Source organism: Triturus cristatus, chromosome 7, assembly GCF_964204655.1.
Source record: "Triturus cristatus chromosome 7, aTriCri1.1, whole genome shotgun sequence".
Lineage (NCBI taxonomy): Eukaryota > Metazoa > Chordata > Amphibia > Caudata > Salamandridae > Triturus > Triturus cristatus.
The window spans coordinates 68,061,423-68,083,676 of NC_140590.1; the positions used below are offsets into that span (position 1 = coordinate 68,061,423).

The 22,254-nt window shown below is 49.7% G+C and overlaps 1 protein-coding gene across 1 annotated transcript in view; it reads left to right on the forward strand.

The window, feature by feature from the left end:
• Window positions 1-22,254, forward strand: part of LOC146808839 (transmembrane protease serine 5-like) — a 251,149-nt gene that overhangs the window by 172,159 nt on the left and 56,736 nt on the right. Inside the window, exon 11 of the mRNA XM_085614243.1 lies at window positions 3,968-4,087. Coding sequence (XP_085470369.1) covers window positions 3,968-4,087 — 120 coding nt within the window. The remainder of the gene's footprint in view (window positions 1-3,967; window positions 4,088-22,254) is intronic.

Consider the following 22,254-nt stretch of genomic DNA (forward strand, 5'->3'; position numbering starts at 1 on the left):
CAATTGTCTTGTTTAAAATCTGTCGCTGTTCCTTTGATTATCTCTTTGGGCTGTTTTTCTGATAACTAGCAGTGTGAATTCACTTTTCACACTGAGCACATATAGCTGCGGTACTGATTGATATAAGGCCTTTCTATGACTTACTATACATAAACTATTTTCTACATTGTGTTTTTATTTGCATGGTCTTTTTCTTTAACTATGGTTCACCGATTCATTCACTGCTTATTGTTATCCATTGAATATCTCACCATAATTGTTCTTGATTTTCTTTAAATGACAGCTGGTTGGACACTTTTATATTAGTAAACATGCCAAAGTTTGTCCAGAAAGATGAAGCGGCACTCATATCGAATTTTCAGGGAAATGACAAAAGTAAAATCATTGGAAACAGCTTTGCCTTAAGCGTTTCGGAAAACATATCCTTGATCACAGGCTGCCATTCTGATCATGTGCAACTTTAAAACTAAACCACCATTTGATTCACTGCCCATGTGGGTTTCCTTTTATTGGTCAAAGACACACCCATGCCGCTTTGCATTATGGAACATGTGGTTTAGAAATATAGTTTGAAGTTTTGTCTTTCTGGACAATCTTTGGCATTTATTTGAAACGGTGGTCCGACCGTGAAGGGTGCACCGTTGCTGGAAGTAAAAGCAGGTCCGTGTGCATTTTTAGAGACTTATGCGGAATACCAAAAGGGGATGTGATATGCTGTTTCATGGCAAAAGTATGGACCCACTTGGGCAATGGAAATGTATTTATGTTTCTAACAGTGCAACACCCACAAGGGGTAGAAATGTATTTTTAAATTACATGTTCCATAATACAAAGCGACATGGGTGTGTCTTCGACCAATGAAAGGAAACCCACATGGGCAGTCAATCAAGTGGTGGTTTAGTTTTAAAGTTGCACATGATCAGAATGGCAGCCTGTTTTCAAGGATATGGTTTCCGAAACGCGTAAGGCAAAGCTGTTTCCAGTGATTTTACTTTTGTCATTTCTCTGTAAATTCGACAAGAGTGCCGATTCGTCTTTCTGGACAAGTTTTGGCATTTATATTAGTAAACATGTCCAACTTTGGTCTGTGGATTATAATATTCTGTACTTCCCTTTCTTACACTTATCCAACTCCCCGTGGTGCTCCTCACCCTCCCCTCTTTAGCTGATCCTGGTTGTTTCAATGAATAGCTGCAGCAGCAACCTCTGTGACTCTTGGGCTGGCCTTCCACTGTGGTCCCTGCCCTGACACCCATCTTCTCTGCGACTCTTCGGGCTGGCCTTCCACTGTGGTCCCTGCCCTGACACCCATCTTCTCTGCGACTCTTCGGGCTGGCCTTCCACTGTGGTCCCTGACATGACACCCATCTTCTCTGCGACTCTTTGGGCTGGCCTTCCAGTGAGATCCCTGCCTGACACCCATCTTCTCTGCGACTCTTTGGGCTGGCCTTCCACTTAGATCCCTGCCCTGACACCCATCTTCTCTGTGACTCTTCGGGCTGGCCTTCCACTGGGATCCCTGCCCTGACACCCATCTTCTCTGCGACTCTTCGGGCTGACCTTCCACTGGGATCCCTGCCCTGACACCCATCCTCTCTGCGACTCTTCGGGCTGGACTTCCACTGTGGTCCCTGCCCTGACACCCATCTTCTCTGCGACTCTTCGGGCTGGCCTTCCACTGTGGTCCCTGCCCTGACACCCATCTTCTCTGCGACTCTTTGGGCTGGCCTTCCACTGTGGTCCCTACCCTGACACCCATCTTCTCTGCGACTCTTCGGGATGGCCATCCACTGTGGTCCCTGCCCTGACAGCCATCTTCTCTGCGACTCTTTGGGCTGGCCTTCCACTGAGATCCCTGCCCTGACACCCATCTTCTCTGCGACTCTTCGGGCTGGCTTTCCACTGTGGTCCCTGCCCTGACACCCATCTTCTCTGCCACTCTTCGGGCTGGCCTTCCACTGTGGTCCCTGACATGACACCCATCTTCTCTGCGACTCTTTGGGCTGGCCTTCCACTGAGATCCCTGCCCTGACACCCATCTTCTCTGTGACTCTTTGGGCTGGCCTTCCACTGAGATCCCTGCCCTGACACCCATCTTCTCTGTGACTCTTCGGGCTGGCCTTCCACTGGGATCCCTGCCCTGACACCCATCTTCTCTGCGACTCTTCGGGCTGGCCTTCCACTGGGATCCCTGCCCTGACACCCATCTTCTCTGCGACTCTTCGGGATGGCCTTCCACTGGGATCCCTGCCCTGACACCCATCTTCTCTGCGACTCTTCGGGCTGGCCTTCCACTGTGGTCCCTGCCCTGACACCCATCTTCTCTGTGACTCTTCGGGCTAGCCTTCCACTGTGGTTACTGCCCTGACACCCATCTTCTCTGCGACTCTTCGGGCTGGCCTTCCACTGCGATCCCTGCCCTGACACCCATCTTCTCTGTGACTCTTCGGGCTGGCCTTCCACTGGGATCCCTGCCCTGACACCCATCTTCTCTGCGACTCTTCGGGCTGGCCTTCCACTGGGATCCCTGCCCTGACACCCATCTTCTCTGCGACTCTTCGGGCTGGCCTTCCACTGTGGTCCCTGCCCTGACACCCATCTTCTCTGCGACTCTTCGGGCTGGCCTTCCACTGTGGTCCCTGCCCTGACACCCATCTTCTCTGCGACTCTTTGGGCTGGCCTTCCACTGTGGTCCCTGCCCTGACACCCATCTTCTCTGCGACTCTTCGGGCTGGCCATCCACTGTGGTCCCTGCCCTGACACCCATCTTCTCGGCGACTCTTCGGGCTGGCCTTCCACTGTGGTCCCTGACATGACACCCATCTTCTCTGCGGCTCTTTGGGCTGGCCTTCCACTGAGATCCCTGCCCTGACACCCATCTTCTCTGCGACTCTTCGGGCTGGCCTTCCACTGTGGTCCCTGCCCTGACACCCATCTTCTCTGTGACTCTTCGGGCTGGGCTTCAACTGTGGTCCCTGCCCTGACACCCATCTTCTCTGCGACTCTTGGGCTGGCCTTCCACTGCGATCCCTGCCCTGACACCCATCTTCTCTGTGACTCTTAGGGCTGGCCTTCCACTGGGTTCCCTGCCCTGACACCCATCTTCTCTGCGAATCTTCGGGCTGGCCTTCCACTGGGATCCCTGCTCTGACACCCATCTTCTCTGCGACTCTTCAGGATGGCCTTCCACTGGGATCCCTGCCCTGACACCCATCTTCTCTGCGACTCTTCGGGCTGGCCTTCCACTGGGATCCCTGCCCTGACACCCATCTTCTCTGTTCAGAAAATGAATATTTAGGCTGGAGACAGCTATTCCTCTGGTCAGCAACATTAATGCATTGCTGTCTCCTTGCTTCTTTTAGTCCACTTCATACCCCAAAATCTGACATTGGAGATCAATGGATTACAATTTGCTCCTGAAGTCAGCAGTTTGCTTCAGGTGAAGCCTCGAGGCTTTCCACTACATATCCCAGGAAGATGAAAACCACACTGTCTTATTGTCCTAGGGCAAACTATCCATAAGGTTCTTTGTATTTGTGATTTGAATTTTTCATTCTCCCTCATTTTCTCTTTTGTTCTTTCTCATTTTCTTTTTTCACCCCCTTGTTTCTGTATCCTTTTTTCACTCTTCTTTCTAAATTTGCTTTAAATTTTCAGTGTCATTCCCCCACATTTGTGGTTTGCTTTTTCAATCTGACACGCTTTGCTTTAGGCTTTTTACCACTTTCCCTTTTTGTACTGTTTCTACTCCCTCATTTTATGTCTTGCATTTTACACGCACCCTTCTTTTTGCTATTTTTTTAATGCGCTTCCTTGAGCGCTGTTTTTATTATTGCCTTCTGTCTATTGTTTTTTTGCACTCTCGTTTGTGTTTTATTGCGTTCATTCTTTCCCTTCTGTGTGCTTTGTATTATCACGCCCAGTCATGTTGTACTGTATTTTGTACCTTTTCCTCCACCTTCTCCAGCCACATAGACTCAGAAGCGGTAGATCTGCCTTCTCCTGGGCCTTGGTGCTTGGATGGTTTCGCTTTGGTGAACAGGGGTGGAGACCTGCCAAAAACCACAGAGAGCTTCCTCCTTCCGGTGTAAGTTCTGATCATGTTTAGAGTAAATTCATTCTGGATGCACTGTAAGAAATATTGGGGATGGGGGAAGTTCTGAAACTTTATATGTGTAGGATATGTAACAATATTTAACAAACATTTATATGGAAAGTATGTACCACAAAAATACAGTTTTTGAATGTTGTGTTGCTACCAAGGCTTTGAAACGCCCTGCCAACATCTTTGGGGGTCACCGCACCTTCAGGTCAAATAGTAATAGATTGTTGTGAATGGAAGCCTTCTTCCATTAATAACCTAGTAGTACTGATCCAATCTCTGACCTTGCGGTCCACTCCCATGCCCTTCTGCAAAGGCTATTTGTCTAACCGACCACATATCAGATTCAGCGGTTTGGAAGCAGACTCCCCAGCTGGCATGGAGCACGTCATACATAAGCTATTACAGACATACGTACATGGTTCTTCAGAAAGAGGTTCCTATGATTTCCATATTTAAAATGAACCTTTCTGATACTGCTGCGGTTGACCTCTGTCACCACTTCTACATATGTATCTTATCCTGCTTGGTGGTGGCCCTATTGTGCAGCGGGGGGTCGCCATATTGTTTTCATCCTGCCTCCTGTGAACCAGGATGTGATGCACCTATCAAGGTCAGAGCGCTTCCTGTTCAGCTCACAGCTACTAATGCTCCACCTTTCCTTTGTGAGAAAAAAAGTAATCGAACCACAAGTTTCAAGCCTCCTTTTTATGTTTGAAGTTCTGGGCAAATGAAGTTCTCTTCTTCCTCCTGACACACCGCGCAGACTCGCTATTGGACTGTTGAAACTCAATTGTTGCATCAATTCTCCCTGAGTTTTCTCATCCTGGCGCCGTTTACTTTGCAAGCTTCACAGAGTCTTGGCCTCTAAACCTCGGCTGTGTTTTGGTGAAGGCGGCCTTTGCTATGTTGGGCATTTTAAGAGAAGGTCATCCGTAGTGTGCCATGCCATGCTTGGTTTGGAGCTGTACTGTATGGCACCAGCCCATTAAGGCGCTATACGGATGCCCTGTAGACATGCATAAATCCCAAGGCTAAGGAGGCCATGGTCAAATGAGTGAGCATGGTATCTCAGGGTGTCAGCAAAGGGAGCTGATCCTCTCTTCCTCTTGGCCACCAACACCTCTTGTGAAGATATCCCAACCCTCAACGCATTCTATATTGACTATATAGATTGTTAGCTGCGTGGGCGTAAGGACAGATGACGCTGAGCTTTAGTCTCTGGGACACCAGCTATGCCCCCGGCTTTGAGAGGGGACTCTGGCCTTTGTTGGCACTTGGTCCATCTGACACTGCAGAGGGCTCCAATAAAAGCTGTTGGCATACACCAGCAACTGTTACTGGTTCAGCTAAGCAGTGGCATCAGAGTGACCCTTAGGGTGCATAGGCGAGCAAGAGAGATCTACTCTTCATGATTCGAATGTTTACCCTGTTGCTATGACGCAAAAAGGCGTATCAGAACTGATGGGTTGCACTGAACCTCCTATAAATGCCACACCACTGTTTACAGTTCAATACATGCCTCACCCAAAAGCAGTTAAGTTTTATAGCAGCAGTTTGAGTCCAAGTCCTTCAAGATAGGTTGAAGCCGTAGGCCAGGCACAGTTTTCACCGCCGCCGCACCTCGTCGCAGGTACTCACCCTCAGACAGGTGAAAAGGCATCACCCGAAAACAAGATCTACAAACTAAAGGCATCTTTCGACTAAGAATAAAGAACAGGTCTTCCTACTGAAATCTTGCTCCTGAAAGAATAAAAAAAATTCCTGGTGAAAGTTGAGCTTTTTTTAACCATGAGTTTGAACCCAATATAACTTTTATAACATTTTTTGTTTTAACGAGTCCATCTTTTTTTCAACTTTCATAAAATGTTGTTGTGTTATTAAACAGTGCTAACCTTGTGAAGAACTTCTAATAAAGGCATTTGAATGAACCTTTCTTTCTATTTTAAAACTATCACATGCCTATCAATAACATTTAGAGCTTAAAACAGTGTTTCTAATGATTATTGATAAGGTATATCTTGCGTAAGTGTTTTAAAAGGTTATATGAGTTATTTGTGGGTATTTAAAGACCATGCTAGTGATTTATATATTTTAAAATGAATAGTGTTTCATTTTAGATAATAAAGATTATGTAGGCATTTTTAAGACGCAATGCTAGTGCGTAGGGTAATTTTAAATACAAGTTACTTGATAATACAGCATTTGATTCCAACGCTAATTACAAATTGGTTTTGTCACCCCCAACGAAAATCATATAAAAATGTCTTTCCTACACCTTATAATACTTTAAAAAAAAGATGCAATAGACTATACATAACATTAATTTTCTAAAAATTGTAATGATAAACGCGCTGGCCTGCATTGTCTCAATCCTAGCAATCTTACAATTGGTCAAATCCATCTCCTTTGCATTACATAAAATTTGCAAAATAATACCACATACATTGTTGATTGCTGAGATTGTTTATCACATGGGCAACTACTTAATGTTGCAGACCAGTCGTTTAATTTTGGAAAGCTTATCAGACGATGAAAGATTCTGAGTCTAAAACAGGTTACAACAAATCGGTCGTACCCACTTAATGCAAGGTTTAGATACGGCTGCATACCATAAGTGGTGAGTATCAATTGGTTAGATTGGTCCGACGATTTAGTTGCCTCAACAGCAAATCTATTTGCCTCCAGAAGGGTCATACAACATTTTTTAAGGTGCTTTCTGGTGACAGAATGTAAAATTCCAGGATTGGTATAATATTCAGAGTGGCCCAAATCATTCCTAATTTTATTTTTATTTTTTAGCCAAGAAATCTCCAGAGCCCAATCCAACGTGAGGCTTTCTTTTAGTATGTCACAATTCAAAGTGGTTTTTGGAGAAGTCCAGATCCTATGCCACAACAGAACTGGTTGGACTTTTATTAAGTCTGAAACATATGGCAGTCCTCGTTCTGAGTGGCATACATAGGTAGAAGTACTATCTGGGACCGGAGGAGATACTTTAAGAAAGCATTCTCAACCTGTTGTATAGGTTTGGTATCATGATAGCCCCACACACTCGCGCCATACATCGCTGTACTGATGCATTTTGCCCGATAAATTTGTAGGAGCTCCACGGGTGGTTTTCTGCCCAAGAGAAATTGGCTAGGGCTGCAGTAGCTTTCATAAATTGCAAACTCCTATTTTGTACTGCCTTGTACCATGTCTCCTTATTATCAAATGAAATACCTAGGTAGGGAAATGTTTTGGTAGATTCCACACTTTTATTGCCAATAAAAATGCCGCTGAACCTAGAGCTGTTTTTTAACACACTTCATTTTGAAAGTTTTTGTAATATTAACTTGTAGACACAACTCAGTATAGCTAGTGAGTACCCTTTGGAGTTCTAGTTGTGTTCGGGCCATCAGCACTGCCTCGTCTGCATACAGAAGGGTAGGTATGGGACGATTATTTAGTTGTGGGAAGTCCTGGCACTTGTCTATCAATGCTTGTACCAAACCATTGGTATAGAGTGTAAATAAAAACGGTGACAGGACGCATCCCTGTCTGACCCCCTCTCCATGTCGAACGGTGCAGTGCTTTCTCCCTTAAGGCCATAGCGAACCCTTGCTTTCGCGTTACAGTACAATTGCCTTAGAAATTGAATCAGTGACGTCTCCACCCCCTGGTAGCTAATATCTCCCATAATTTACTGTGTATCACACAGTCAAAAGCTGCCGTGATATCTACGAAGGCAAGATATAATCTAACTTGTTTGGACCGCATATACTTCCTGTTAGAAGGCGGACCCCGGGGGAGTCGGAGAGACCACCCAGGGGGGCCCCCACACTGTACGAAGTAGCCGAGCGCCGCTGAGAAGCCTCCTAGGAGAGGTCCTTCTCCTATACCGTACCAGCACAGTAACACCACCACACAGGACTCGAGGCTGTTTATCACGATGAGCAATTCTTTATCAGCATTTAGGAGGTTACGGTTATCGATATATACAAGGGGGGATCGAGGGATCCGCAAGAGTCTCAAAGTCTTTGGTGGGGACGGGGTAGCGGGACAGTCTTTGGTAGTAGCGGGGTACGAGGGTACCTTAGGCCCAGTTTTTGTTCCTCAACCTGAAGGGACTCCGTGTCCCGGAGTGGTCGAGCCGCGAAGGCGTCAGCAGGGCTCTGGTGATCAGTTCGTGGAGCTTGAGCCGCGACTAGGTCAGCAGGGCTCTTCAGGTGGTTCAGTTCAGCTCGAGCCGCGACGACGTCAGCAGGGCTCTGGGGGAAGCTTCAGCGAGGTTGGGCCGCGACGGCGTCAGCAGGGCCCCGATGTTCCGTGAGGTTCCTTGTCTCAATAAGGTGGAGCCGCGACGCAGTCAGCTGGGCTCGTGGTACAGGGTCAAGCAAGAGTTCTTCTCCGTAGGGTCAGCCGCGATTCCATCAGCAGGGCTCTTCACTCCGGGATACAACTGCCGTTCACTTGCGGGGTTGCCCCAGATATAGGTCTGGAGCTCTTTGATGTCTGGACCCTCGCGCCTAGAGGGCGTGGAGAGGCCGGGCTTGGAGAGGCCAGACACCCAGCGGGGGAGGCGCCAGGCCCGGGGAGGCCAGAGGATGATCGTACCTAGGTGTGGGGGGACGGTGGGGGTCCCATCGAAACTCTCCTCCTCCGGGAGAGGTGAAGTGGCCACGTGGTGCCCCCTGGCCAGATCTTGGTGCCTCGATATCGGGGCTTCGCTGGGGCCGCGGCCGGGGGGAGCCGGGTTGCGTGGGCTGGGGCGTGGAGCAAGCATGGGGGGAACCCCGAAGAGATGAGGGGTTCCTGTGCGGCCTGGAAAAGGGGGCCGCTGAGGCGGGTGTAGGCAAAGGGATACAATCCAAGGGGGACCTCGAAGGGAGGAGAGGTCCCTGGTGGCCTGAAAGGGCGGCCCGTGTAGGCCGGTGCGGGGGGACGAGCACAAACCAAGAGGGTTAAGACCACGCCACGAGGCCGGGTCCAACAGGCGTCCCCCCCAGCCGAAGGCAGGGAGAGTCACCCATTTCCTTGGGGGTTCTCCTCGTCGAGGCGGAAGAAGCGGGACAGGCCGTCGGCGTTGGCGTGGTCACTGCCAGGCCGGTGTTCAACAGAGAAGTCCATCCCTTGCAGCGAGATGGACCACCGCAGCAGCTTGGGGTTCTCGCCCCTCATTTGCATTAACCACCGCAAGGGCCGGTGGTCGGTCTGGACCCGGAAGTGGGTGCCGAAGAGATAGGGCCGGAGCTTTTTGAGGGCCCACACTACAGCGAAGGCTTCCCGCTCGATGGTGCTCCACCGCTGCTCCCGGGGCAGCAGCCGTCGGCTGATGAAGGCCACGGGTCTGTCGAGTCCCTCCGAATCTACCTGGGACAGGACGGCCCCAATTCCATATTCGGAGGCGTCCGTCTGCACCACAAACTCCTTGCTGTAGTCCGGGGCCTGTAGCACGGGGGCCGTGCACATTGCCGTTTTGAGGGCCTCGAAGGCCGCCTGGCAGCGGGGGGTCCAGTGTACCTTCTTGGGCTGCTTTTTTGACGTGAGCTCTGTGAGGGGGCCGACAATGCTCCCATAGTCTCTGATGAATCGCCGGTAGTACCCGGTGAGGCCCAGGAAGGCCCGGACAGCTGTCTGGGTGGTGGGGGGTTCCCACGCCTGGATGGCATCAACTTTCGGTTGGAGGGGAGCCACCTGGCCGCTCCCTACTTGATGGCCCATATAGGTCACCGATCCTTGGCCTATCTGGCATTTACTGGCCTTGATCGTGAGCCCGGCCCTTTGGAGGGCGGTCAGGACTGCTTTGAGGTGTCCCAGGTGCTCAGCCCAGTGGCTGCTGTATACGGCAATGTCATCCAAATAAGCCGCGCTGAAGGCCTCTAGCCCGGCCAGGACCTTGTTCACTAGTCTTTGGAAGGTGGCCGGGGCGTTCTTCATGCCGAAGGGCATCACCCGAAAGTGGTAGTGCCCGTCAGGGGTGGAGAAAGCGGATCTTTCTTGGGCACCGGGGGTGAGCTGGATCTGCCAGTACCCGGCGGTGAGGTCAAAAGTGCTCAGGTAGCGGGCTGCCCCTAAGCGGTCGATGAGCTCGTCGGCCCGGGGAAGAGGATGGGCATCGGTCTTGGTAACGGTGTTCAGGGCCCGGTAGTCCACACAAAATCGTAGCTCCGGGGGGGTGCCTGGTGCGGCGGCTTTGGGCACCAGGACGACGGGACTGGCCCACGGGCTGTCGGAGGGCTCGATGACCCCGAGGGCCAGCATCTTCGCCACCTCAGCCTGGATGCAGGCCCGCACCCGGTCAGGTACTCTGTAGGCTCTGTGTCGCACGGGGGGACTGTCCCCAGTGTCGACGTCGTGGACACACCATGGAGTCACCCCCGGAGTGAGGGAGAAGAGGGCCGCAAAGGGCGGCAACAGTTGCTGACAGTCGTGGTGCTGTTCCGGGGTCAGGGAGGGGGCGAGTTGGACGCCTTCGATGGTCCCGTCGTGGTCGCTGGTCCGCAGGAGGTCGGGTAGGGGCTCGGAGTCGCCTTCGCCCCCGTCGTCGGTCGCTAGCAGTAGGCTTAGTTCAGTCCGGGCAAAGTGGGGTTTGAGCCGGTTAGCGTGCAGAACCCGGAGGGGGTTCCGGGGAGATTCCATGTCGATCAGGTAGGTGACAGGGCTCTTCTTTTCCACCACCTTGAAGGGCCCGATCCATTTGTCCTGGAGGGCGCAGGGGTCAACCGGTGACATGACCCAGACCTGCTGGCCCGGCTCAAACTCGATGGTAGAGGCGTTTTGATCGTACCATCTTTTCATGTCCTCTTGGCTGGCCTCGAGGTTGGCTTCGGCCAGGGCTCGGAACCTCCGTGTCTGGTTGCGAAGGGTCAGGAGGTATCTGTAGACGTCGGGAGGGGCATCTCGGGGCTTCGTCTCCCAGCCTTCCTTGACCAGGCTGAGGGGTCCTCGGACGGGATGCCCGTACAACAATTCGAAAGGGCTGAACCCCAGGGACTTCTGCGGGACCTCCCGATAGGCAAACAGGAGGCACGGCAGCAGGACATCCCATCTCCTCCGTAGGGGCTCTTCCAGGCCCTTGATCATGCCTTTTAAGGTTCTGTTGAACCGCTCGACCAGTCCGTTCCCCTGAGGGTGGTAGGGGGTGGTGAACTTGTACGTGACCCCGCACTGCTGCCACAGGGACCGCATGTATTTAGAGATGAAGTTCGTACCTCGGTCGCTCACCACTTCTCGGGGGAACCCCACTCTCGAGAAGATCCCCATTAAGGCCCGGCCCACTACGGGGGCAGTCACAGTTCGAAGCGGGATGGCCTCAGGGTACCTGGTTGCGTGGTCTAAGAGGACCAGGATGAAGTGGTGACCCAGGGCGGTCTGGGGGTCCAGGGGCCCTACGATGTCTATTCCGACCCGTTCGAAGGGGGTGTTGACTGCTGGGAAGGGCTGGAGAGGGGCTTTGACCCGTCCCCGCATCTTGCCGCTGGCTTGGCAGGTCTGGCAGAACAAGCAGTGGTTGTCCACGTCCCTCCGCATCCGGGGCCAGTAGAAGTGGGTCACCAGGCGGCTGTAGGTTTTGTCCTGCCCCAGGTGCCCAGCGAGGGGCACATCATGTGCCAGGTTAAGGAGGAACTCCCGAAACCGGAGGGGGACCACCAGCACTCGACTGGCCCCTGGTTCGGCAATCTTCTGCTCGCTGTACAGTAGTCCTTCAGCCCAATAGACCCAGTGGGTTCCGGTCTGGTCACCGTTGGCCTGCGAGGCCGCTTGTTGCCGGACTCCTTCAAGGGAGGGGCAGGTCTTCTGTTCCTGCACAAATTGTTCTCTGGTGGGGCCCCCGTCGTGGCGCCATTGGGCAAGTTCCAGGAGTGTGCCGAGAGAGGCGATCTCATCCGGGGGGGGGGGCACCGTGGATCTGGCATCGGGGTCCGCTTCTTCCTCGCTGGAGGCAGGCGGTGGCACGGGCCCCTCGGGCTCGACGGTGTCGGCGGCCATGGACGAACGGGGAGCCTGGGCGGCCATGGACCGGGTGGTGGCGCAGGCCCATTCGGGTAGTCCTAGCATTCGGAGATGCTCTCGCCGCTCCACTTGAGCCCAGGGGGAACTCTCGAGGTCGTTCCCCAGGAGGCAGTCCACCGGAGCGTCGTCGCTGACAGTCACCTTCAGTATGCCCGTCACCCCTCCCCATTCGAAGGGAATCTGTGCCATCTGGCACATGTTCTCGCTGTTGTCGGCTGGCCGGACGGGGCATAGCACATTTGGCAGGATCTGTTCGGGGGCCACCAGGTGGCAGCGGACAGCGGTGACACTGGCTCCGGTGTCACGGAGGGCTTCGGCCCGCCGTCCATTGATAGTGACCCACTGTTGGTACTTCTGGGTGTTGCTCGGGATGGGGGTTCGGGGCACCATTTCTCGGCTGCCCAGGCAGACCAGGGACATAGCCGCCGGCTCCCACTCAGTGGACCCCCCGCTGAGGGGTTCTTCCTCTTCCTCCCCTTCTCCCAGGGCGGCAGCCACTAGTTGTCGGGGCGGGGGCCCGCTGCTCCCACTTCGTCGGTTCATGGGGCAGGCAGGGTCGCTGGCATAGTGTCCTGTTTGTTGGCAGCCGTAGCAGGTTATTGTGGGCCGGGGTCCGGCTTTGGCTGGCGCCGTCCCTCTTCGGGCTAAGCTCGGGGAGGTGTGTTGCTGAGGCGGCCCTCGCGGCGGACTCCGGGGCGGCCTGGCTGGGATGTCCCGACTCCTGTTTGACCCTCCTCCCCCGCCGCGCTGGCGGGGGGTCCGGTGGGGTTTCGCTGGTACTCCCCCATCGAGCTCCGGGGGACTCGGGTGTTGACCCATCGATCGGCCTCGGCGGCAAGCTTCCGCGGCTCGGTCAGATTGCTGTCGAGGAGGTGTTGTCTTAGCTCCACGAAGCAGTTGTTGGAGAGGTGTTCCCAAATAATGAGGTCGACCAGCTGCCCGTAGGTGGCGACCTTGCTCCCCTTGATCCACCCTTCTAGGGCCCTGCTGAAAAAGTCAACATACTCTACCCACGTGGTACCGGGGATTTTCTTGCAGTCTCTGAACCGCTGGCGGTACATTTCCGCGGTTAGTCCATAGCGGGTGAGCAGGGCCTCCTTCATATTGTCGTACGAGGTCATCACTTCTTCCGGGAGCTGGAGTAGGGTGTCTCGGCCCTCGCTAAGGAACCGACCCCATAGGCCGGCACCCCAATCCTTCCGGGGTACCCGATGGGAGGTCATGGCCACCTCGTATGCCTTAAACCACTGCTGGATGTCGTCGTTTTTATAGTACTCTTTGACGACATCTTTGGGAATATGGACCTTGGCCTCGGTGGGCGGCAGAGCATCTCTATTGCTGGGGGTGCCAGTCTCCCCCTTCTGGGCCTTGAGCTCGAGTTCTTTGAGGCCCCACTCGTGTTCGAGGGTCAGCCTTTTCTCCTCCAGCTCTCGATGCCGCTTCTTCTCCTCTATCTCCTCTTGTAGCCGTAGCTGTTCTATGGCCAATTTCTTTTCGGCCAGCAAGAGTTCGCCGTCCAGCCGAAGTCGTGCGAGCTCTAGCTCATGGGTCCGGACCTTCTCCCGCTCTCGTATTTCTTCCGCGGAGAGGCTGGTTTCCAGGCTGTTTCTCCCCCCCGTTCGCGGGGGTCGGGGCTGGTGGCGTGGCTGCATTCAGGGGCAGGGGACCTTCGCTCTGGGAAGGACCCGCCTCGGACTCTATCCAGGTTCTCAGGGCTTCCTGCATCTCTTCCTTGGTACCTAGGCCGGTGGTCGAAATGCCCTTGTCCTTGCAGAACTGTTTTAACTCTTTGTGTGTGTACTCTTCCAATCGTTCTGGTTGGAACTCCATGGTCTGTGTTCCTCTGGATGGATAGCGAGTGGGTTACTTGCTTGTACGCTCTGCGTTCGGCTCGGATCCCGTCGCTGGCCACCAAATGTTGGAAGGCGGACCCCGGGGGAGTCGGAGAGACCACCCAGGGGGGCCCCCACACTGTACGAAGTAGCCGAGCGCCGCTGAGAAGCCTCCTAGGAGAGGTCCTTCTCCTATACCGTACCAGCACAGTAACACCACCACACAGGACTCGAGGCTGTTTATCACGATGAGCAATTCTTTATCAGCATTTAGGAGGTTACGGTTATCGATATATACAAGGGGAGGATCGAGGGATCCGCAAGAGTCTCAAAGTCTTTGGTGGGGACGGGGTAGCGGGACAGTCTTTGGTAGTAGCGGGGTACGAGGGTACCTTAGGCCCAGTTCTTGTTCCTCAAGCTGGAGGGACTCCGTGTCCCGGAGTGGTCGAGCCGCGACGGCGTCAGCAGGGCTCTGGTGATCAGTTCGTGGAGCTTGAGCCGCGACTAGGTCAGCAGGGCTCTTCAGGTGGTTCAGTTCAGCTCGAGCTGTGACGACGTCAGCAGGGCTCTGGGGGAGGCTTCAGCGAGGTTGGGCCGCGACGGCGTCAGCAGGGCCCCGATGTTCCGTGAGGTTCCTTGTCTCAATAAGGTGGAGCCGCGACGCAGTCAGCTGAGCTCGTGGTACAGGGTCAAGCAAGAGTTCTTCTCCGTAGGGTCAGCCGCGATTTCATCAGCAGGGCTCTTGACTCCGGGATACAGCTGCCGTTCCCTTGCGGGGTTGCCCCAGATATAGGTCTGGAGCTCTTTGATGTCCGGACCCTCGCGCCTGGGGGGCGTGGAGAGGCCGGGCTGGGAGAGGCCAGACACCCAGCGGGGGAGGCGCCAGGCCCGGGGAGGCCGGAGGATGATCGCACCTAGGTGTGGGGGGACGGTGGGGGTCCCATCGAAACTCTCCTCCTCCGGGAGAGGTGAAGTGGCCACGTGGTGCCCCCTGGCCAGATCTTGGTGCCTCGATGTCGGGGCTTCGCTGGGGCCGCGGCCGGGGGGAGCCGGGTTGCGTGGGCTGGTGCGTGGAGCAAGCATGGGGGGGAACCCCGAAGAGATGAAGGGTTCCTGTGCGGCCTGGAAAAGGGGGCCGCTGAGGCGGGTGTAGGCAAAGGGATACAATCCCAGGGGGACCTCGAAGGGAGGAGAGGTCCCTGGTGGCCTGAAAGGGCGGCCCGTGTAGGCCGGTGCGGGGGGACGAGCACAAACCAAGAGGGTTAAGACCATGCCACGAGGCCGGGTCCAACACTTCCCTAACAAAATATTAAGGTTTAATCCTTGTTCGAGTGTACCCATACCCTGGCGAAACCCAAATTGTACATCTAAAAGCACATGATTATCTTCTACCCAGTCTTGGGAGCCGATTGAGCACAATCCGTCCCGCTGTCTTTACTAGTGAATCCAGTAAAGATATAGGACGGTAACACGCTGGATTCTGCTAGTCGCCCTTTTGAAAACTAGGTACCAGTATGGATTCTGACCACGTTTCGATGAATCCAAAAGAACTGCAGGCTGCTTATACCTGTGTTAAAAGGGGGCCCATAAGAGCAGATCTGATTTTAAAAGATCAACTGGGACGCCGTCTGGGCCAGGTGCCTTACCTCCCTTGCTCTCAGTTATTGCGCAGGTTATATATACATCATCTGTGAGCAAGGACATTCTTGTCCGAAACGCGTCAGATTGCAGCTCTCAAATAAATAACAGCAGTGCCTATACTTGGAGGATTTGTGTCGTCTCTGATCGCCTCATAGTCTGTGGAAGTGCTGAGACTTCGTGTGTTTTTTGCATATATATATATATATATATATATATATATGCTCCATCTGGAGACAAAGGACACTACAAGGCCCATAATGCTCTGCTAGTCGCAGCAGAGCGTCCCATCCAGGGCATGCATCGGAGCATTTAAATGATGAGGGCCGTGTCCTATGCGCCTTCAATTGCAAAAGCCTCTGAAGAGAAGTGGGGACACTTCGAAACGTGTCAGGCATCCATGGTAAATTGAACTGCATAAAGTTATCGTTCTGCCGGCGGATTGTATACCATAAAGGCTCTTCATGAGCATGTTGCCGTTCGAGTGCTCCATGTACGTTGGGTACTTTGGAGCTTGGAGATATATATATATATATATATATGTAGATACATATATATATATCCACAAACAGCGTCTCCGATTAGAAACAGGTTCGCTCGCACTCAGAAATGATCACAGCCGAATCTCGGCTGTGATCATTTCTGAGTGCGAGCGAACCTGTTTCTAATCGGAGACGCTGTTTGTGGATTTGTTAACGACTTGGCTCCGTCGTATCGCACACGCACCATCGAGAGCGCCCAGGTGTCAAAAAAACGGGCCGTAGGTGAAAGGATATATATATATATATATATTCACTTAAAAAACCATAGGTTTCACGCATGTTATAGTTAGGTGGATATTTCACTCGTAAAAAACCAATGAAATTCCCCCGTTATAGTTAGTTCAGATAACTATAACTCTCGCGCCCGCAATCCTGCTCATGACGTCACATATTACATCACTCATGACATGGTCAGTGGCATCACTCATGACATCACTGATGACATCATACTTGTGATAGAGTGGCGGTTGCGCGAGTTATAGTTATCTGAACTAACTATAACGGGAGGAATTTCATTGGTTTTTTACGAGTGAAATATCCACCTAACTATAACATGCGTGAAACCTATGGTTTTTTAAGTGAATTTGCAAGGTTTTTTAAATGCTAATTCCTAACTATAACGTGTGTGAAACCTATGGTTTTTTCAGTGAATTTGTACGGTTTTTTAAATGCTAAGTTATGTACGTATTATTATTTTTTTGATATTTTTATTTTACAATAAATTACGTATTAAAATTTTATTTTTATTTTTTTTTGGTTTTTTACCGTGCGCGCACGGTGGGCGCACCCCGCGATTTTTTAAAAAAAAATTACATTTTTTTTTCTGCCTTCGGGGTCCTTCAGGGACCCCCTGACAAAGGCTAGGGGGTCAGGAACTCTCTACCCTGCCCCCTTTTCACGTTCGCCACCTTCCTTTTTCACTCTCGCACTGAAAACAAACAAAATGGCGGCCGATACTTCCTGATTTTGACCGATTCGAACGTTGACTAACATGTAACCACCAATCAGAATTACGCTCGCGCACGTTAGGATGCTCGCACGGTGCTCGCACGGTGCGCGCACGGTGCGCGCTTATAGATATTTATATGCTTTTAAATGCTATTTTCTCAGGAACTACTGAACAGATTGACACCAGACCTGCAAAAGGCACTTCCCTGACCTGAGGACTACCTCTCTGCCAAATTTCAAGTAATTCTGTTCAGCCGTTCGGGCTGTACCTTCGACTAAAGGTCCTATGGGAAAATGCATGGGGAAAACGCGTTTTTGGTCCCCCTTTTTTCTCGGCCCCCACTTGACGAATCACCCCGAAACTTTCAGGGTAGGAGCTGAGCGGAGCGCCCCATTAGTTTTGAAAATTTCGCGAGGATTCGTCAACCGGCGCCAAAGTTATTCAAAATAGAATTTTCAGATTTCCTATGGAAACACGGTCCTAACTATAACTATCTACTGGCGACCGCCAGTAGATAATATATATATATATATATATATATATATATATATATATATATATATATATATATATATATATATATATATGAAGAAACAAAGTGCCCGTAGCATTTTGAGAAGCACCAGACTCTAAATTTAACTACAGCGCACCTGCCTGTCACACAGCCTACTTAAGGTATTGAAAAGACTAACAAATAATGCATTACTAGTGAAATGAACACTCGACCTTACTGCAAAGGTAATATTGAATTTGCACCACATCGGACCACAAGTCCCAGCAAACCATGTTGGACGATGCACTCAGCACACGCCCACAAGGGGGCTTGTTTGAATAAAAGGTCGAAATATTCATGGCGCAAAATCGAGTGTCTTTCATCAGCAGCCCATGAGGAAGGGGATGTTTCCCTGAAACGCGTCGGGCGTTTTAATGTTTTGTGATGCAGAAATGAATGCTGACCTGTAAGCCCGGAGGGCAGAGACCTGTTGTGTGCTTCTCAAAATGCTACGGGCACTTTGTTTCTTCATATATATATATGTGTGTGTGTGTGTGTGTGTGTGTATATATATATATATATATATATTCACTGAAAAAACCATAGGTTTCACACACGTTATAGTTAGGAATTATCATTTACAAAACCTTGCAAATTCACTTAAAAAACCATAGGTTTCACACATGTTATAGTTAGCTGTACATTTCACTCGTAAAAAACCAATGAAATTCCACGTTATAGTTAGATCAGGTAACTATAACTTGCGCGCCCACAATAAACTGCTCATGACGTCACATATTACATCACTCATGACATGGTCAGTGACATCACTCATGACATCAATGATGCCATCTGAAATTACACATTGTGGATTGCGGTCGCGCAAGTTATAGTTACCTGATCTAACTATAACGTGGAATTTCATTGGTTTTTTACGAGTGAAATGTACAGCTAACTATAACATGTGTGAAACCTATGGTTTTTTAAGTGAATTTGCAAGGTTTTGTAAATGATAATTCCTAACTATAACGTGTGTGAAACCTATGGTTTTTTCAGTGAATTTGTACCGTTTTTTAAATGCTAAGTTATGTATTTTTTTTTTTTTTTTTTTTCTGGTTTTTCACTGTGCGCACACCCTGCGCGCACGGTGCGCTTCAAGCACCGAGCGCCCACGTAGCGCAGTCCATGCCGTGCGCGCCTCGCTTTTTTTTACACAGTAACATTTGTTTTTTTCTCCCTTGTGGGTCCTTTAATTTATTTAATAAATGTGATTGTTAATTCTTTTTTTTTTTTTTTTTTTTTTTTTGCCGTGCGCGTACGGTACGCTTACGGTACGCGCACTCCGTGATTTTTTTTTTAAATTATTAAATGTAGTTTTCGTACTTTTGGGTCCTACTTGGACCCCCTGACAAACACTAGGGGGTCTGCAACTCTCTTCGTTGCCCCCTTTTCACGTTCCCCACCTTTGTTTCTCGGTGCGAGAGACAGAAAATAGCGGCCGACACTTCCTGATTTCGACCGATTTGAATGTTTACAGTCATGTAACCACCAATCAGAATTGAGCTCGCGCACGGCACTGTACGCGTACGCTAAGCTTACGGTAAGCGCACGGAGCGCGCTTACAGATGTATATATTGATTTAAATGCTATTTTCTCAGGACCTACTGAACAGATTTACACCAGACCTACAAAAGGCACATCCTTGACCTGAGGACTACCTCTCTGCCAAATTTCAAGTAATTCTGTTCAGCCGTTCGGGCTGTAGCTCGGACTAAAGGTCCTATGGGAAAATGCATGGGGAAAACGCGTTTTGGGACCCCCCTTTTTCCTCAGCCCCCGCTTGACGAATCCCCCCGAGACTTTCAGGGTAGGAGCGGAGCGTAGCGCCCCATTAGTTTTGAAAATTTCGCGAGGATTCGTCGACCGGCGCCAAAGTTATTCCAAATAGAATGTTGCGGATTTCCTATGGAAACACGGTCCTAACTATAACTATCTACTGGCGACCGCCAGTAGATAATATATATATATATATATATATATATATATATATATAAATATATATATATATATATATATATATATATATATATATATATATATGTTTTCTTTAGGGCAATTCTTGCAATTCCCAAAATAATCACTGCAGCACACCTACAGACAGCATAAAAGGATTCACTTATTTATGCAATACGACGACACGTTTCGGCAAAAGCCTTTTTCGAGTAACTTTACCATGCCCAAATGCCGATAGAAATAGTCCTAATGCATCATAGAAATGAAAGACATACTGTCGGAATTTTGACAAAGTTTCCAAGTTAAATTCCTATTCATCTAGCTAGTTCACGAAAATATTAATTTTAAATTATTAATCCAGAAAAGTGGAAAGAATAAGGATAAAATGCATCATTGACAATGAAAAGAGAATTAAATGAATATCCATTATTCCTCATTATTTCTGGCTTTGTACAATAAAGTTGCTAAATTCAAATTCATGATAAGACAAGCCGGTCCTGGCATCATGGATTGTAACAATATTTGGATACAAATCATTTGTGAATTTATCGAAGAAAAGTTTCCTTTACAAATGCCATCATGATTACCAGCGGGAACAATAAAGTTACATAATACAAAATTAACTTTTTTTCTTTTTTTCGTACGCGATATGTACAGGCTCATTTTGTCAAAAACATTCACTCCATCATAGGGATCTCTAATTCGGCAAAAATAGCACCCCATGTACGTGAGAATGTGCACCGATAATTGTTAATACTGATAATGTGACAAAATAAATTAATTTAAATAAATGATAGTAGGTTGGGTTTTTTACCGGTTCGATTATTAGGTTTGATTTCTGCATAATATGTCCCCCCCCCATTTTTTTTTATATAAAATTGAGAGTAATATGTATGGATCTATTTATTTCTCATTGTGGGACAAACAGCAGTAAACAATTATATCCCTATAGGGGTTTCATAGGTGAAGGAAACTATAATCGTCCCATGCCTACGTATATCTTTAAAACACAAGTGTAAATATAAGAGTAAGTTAATGTGAATAAAGTGCCTAGTGCAAATGATAGCTTCATATAATCCACACCCAGTGGTTTAAAATTATGTGTCTGAAAGCCATAGTCATACATCAATAGCATTATCTCACAATTGGGAAGATATTATCCACAGAAGGGCCCTCCTGTGGTTTCATCCCTATGTGGGCAGCTACAACTTTTTAATATGTGTGATTCATTGATCTCAATAAATCACCCTATGTGAGTAGCCAGTTCTTCTCCTCCATTGTGCCCATTGGGGACTTTTGTATTAAGGTCCACAATATATCTTGATTCTAGGTTACGTAGGTGTTTCTCCCTGTCACCTCCACGGGGATATGCCATAACTCTATCTATGCCATAAAAACTTAGCAGATCGCTATTACTGTCACGTTGTTCATAAAAGTGTTTTACTAAAGGATAATTAAAATCCCTGTTCGTTATGGCACGTAGGTGTTGAAGAATCCTAAGTCCTAATTTCAGCCTGGTACTCCCAATATATTTGCGGCCACAGGGACACTCTAAGACATGTGTACTCACAAACTTTCTCTTGGGGGAAAATTTACAGCGTGGTTTGTGGCCGAGGGGCAGACCCGGTGGAGGCGGGGGCAGTGATGGGGCAGGCTACAGCAAAAAAAAAAAGAACCTGTTACCATGAGGTTGAACACAGGCCCCTGCAGCAGATGCATTAGTCCACTGAGCCACCATACCCGGCATATACACATCTATCTCTCTCTCTTTCCATCTCTCTATCTACCTAGCTATATCTCTCTCTGTCTGTTTGTTTTTGTCTCCATTTCTCTCTGTCTGTTTTTGTCTCGATCTGTCTGTCTCTATCTCTGTCTCCATCTGACTCTATCTCTGTCTCCATCTGTCTCTATCTCTGTCTCCATTTGTCTCTATCTCTGTCTCCATTTGTCTCTGTCTCTATCTGTCTATATCTCTGTCTCAATCTGCCTCTATCTCTGTCTCCATCTGTCTCTATCTCCATCTGTCTCTATCTCCATCTGTCTCTATCTCCATCTGTCTCTGTCTCTGTCTGTCCCTGTCTCTGTCTGTCCCAGTCTCTATCTGTCTGTCTCTGTCTCTGTGTCTATTTGTCTCTGTCTTTCTCTGTCTCTCTCTGTCTGTCACTGTCTGTCCCTATCTCTCTCTCTGTCTCTATCTGTCTCGATCTCTCTCTGTCTCTAACTGTCTGTCTCTATTTGTCTCTGTCTCTCTCTGTCTCTGTCCCTATCTGTCTCTGTCTGTCCCTGTCTCTATCGATGTCTCTCTCTCTGTCTCAGTCTGTCACTGTCTCTATCCCTGTCTTTGTCTCTAGCTGTATCTGTCTCTATCTGTCTGTCTCGGTCTCTCTCTGTCTGTCTCTGTCTCAGTCTCTATCTATCTGTCTGTCTCTATCTTTCTCTGCCTCTACCCGCCTATGCCTTTACCTGTCTCTGTCCAAACAGGAAGCTTCCTAAAAGGCCCTTTAAAAGTCAGCTGTAAGCGCATTCATAGCTGACTTTTAAAGGGCCTTTTGGGAAGCTTTCCCACGGTGCCGTGAGGACACTGAGGCCGGCAGTAAACACAGAAAATGGCCGCAGGAGCATACATACTGAATACCTACAGTGCCATTATTGGCAACAACCCCACCCACAGTCTGAGCATGGATGTA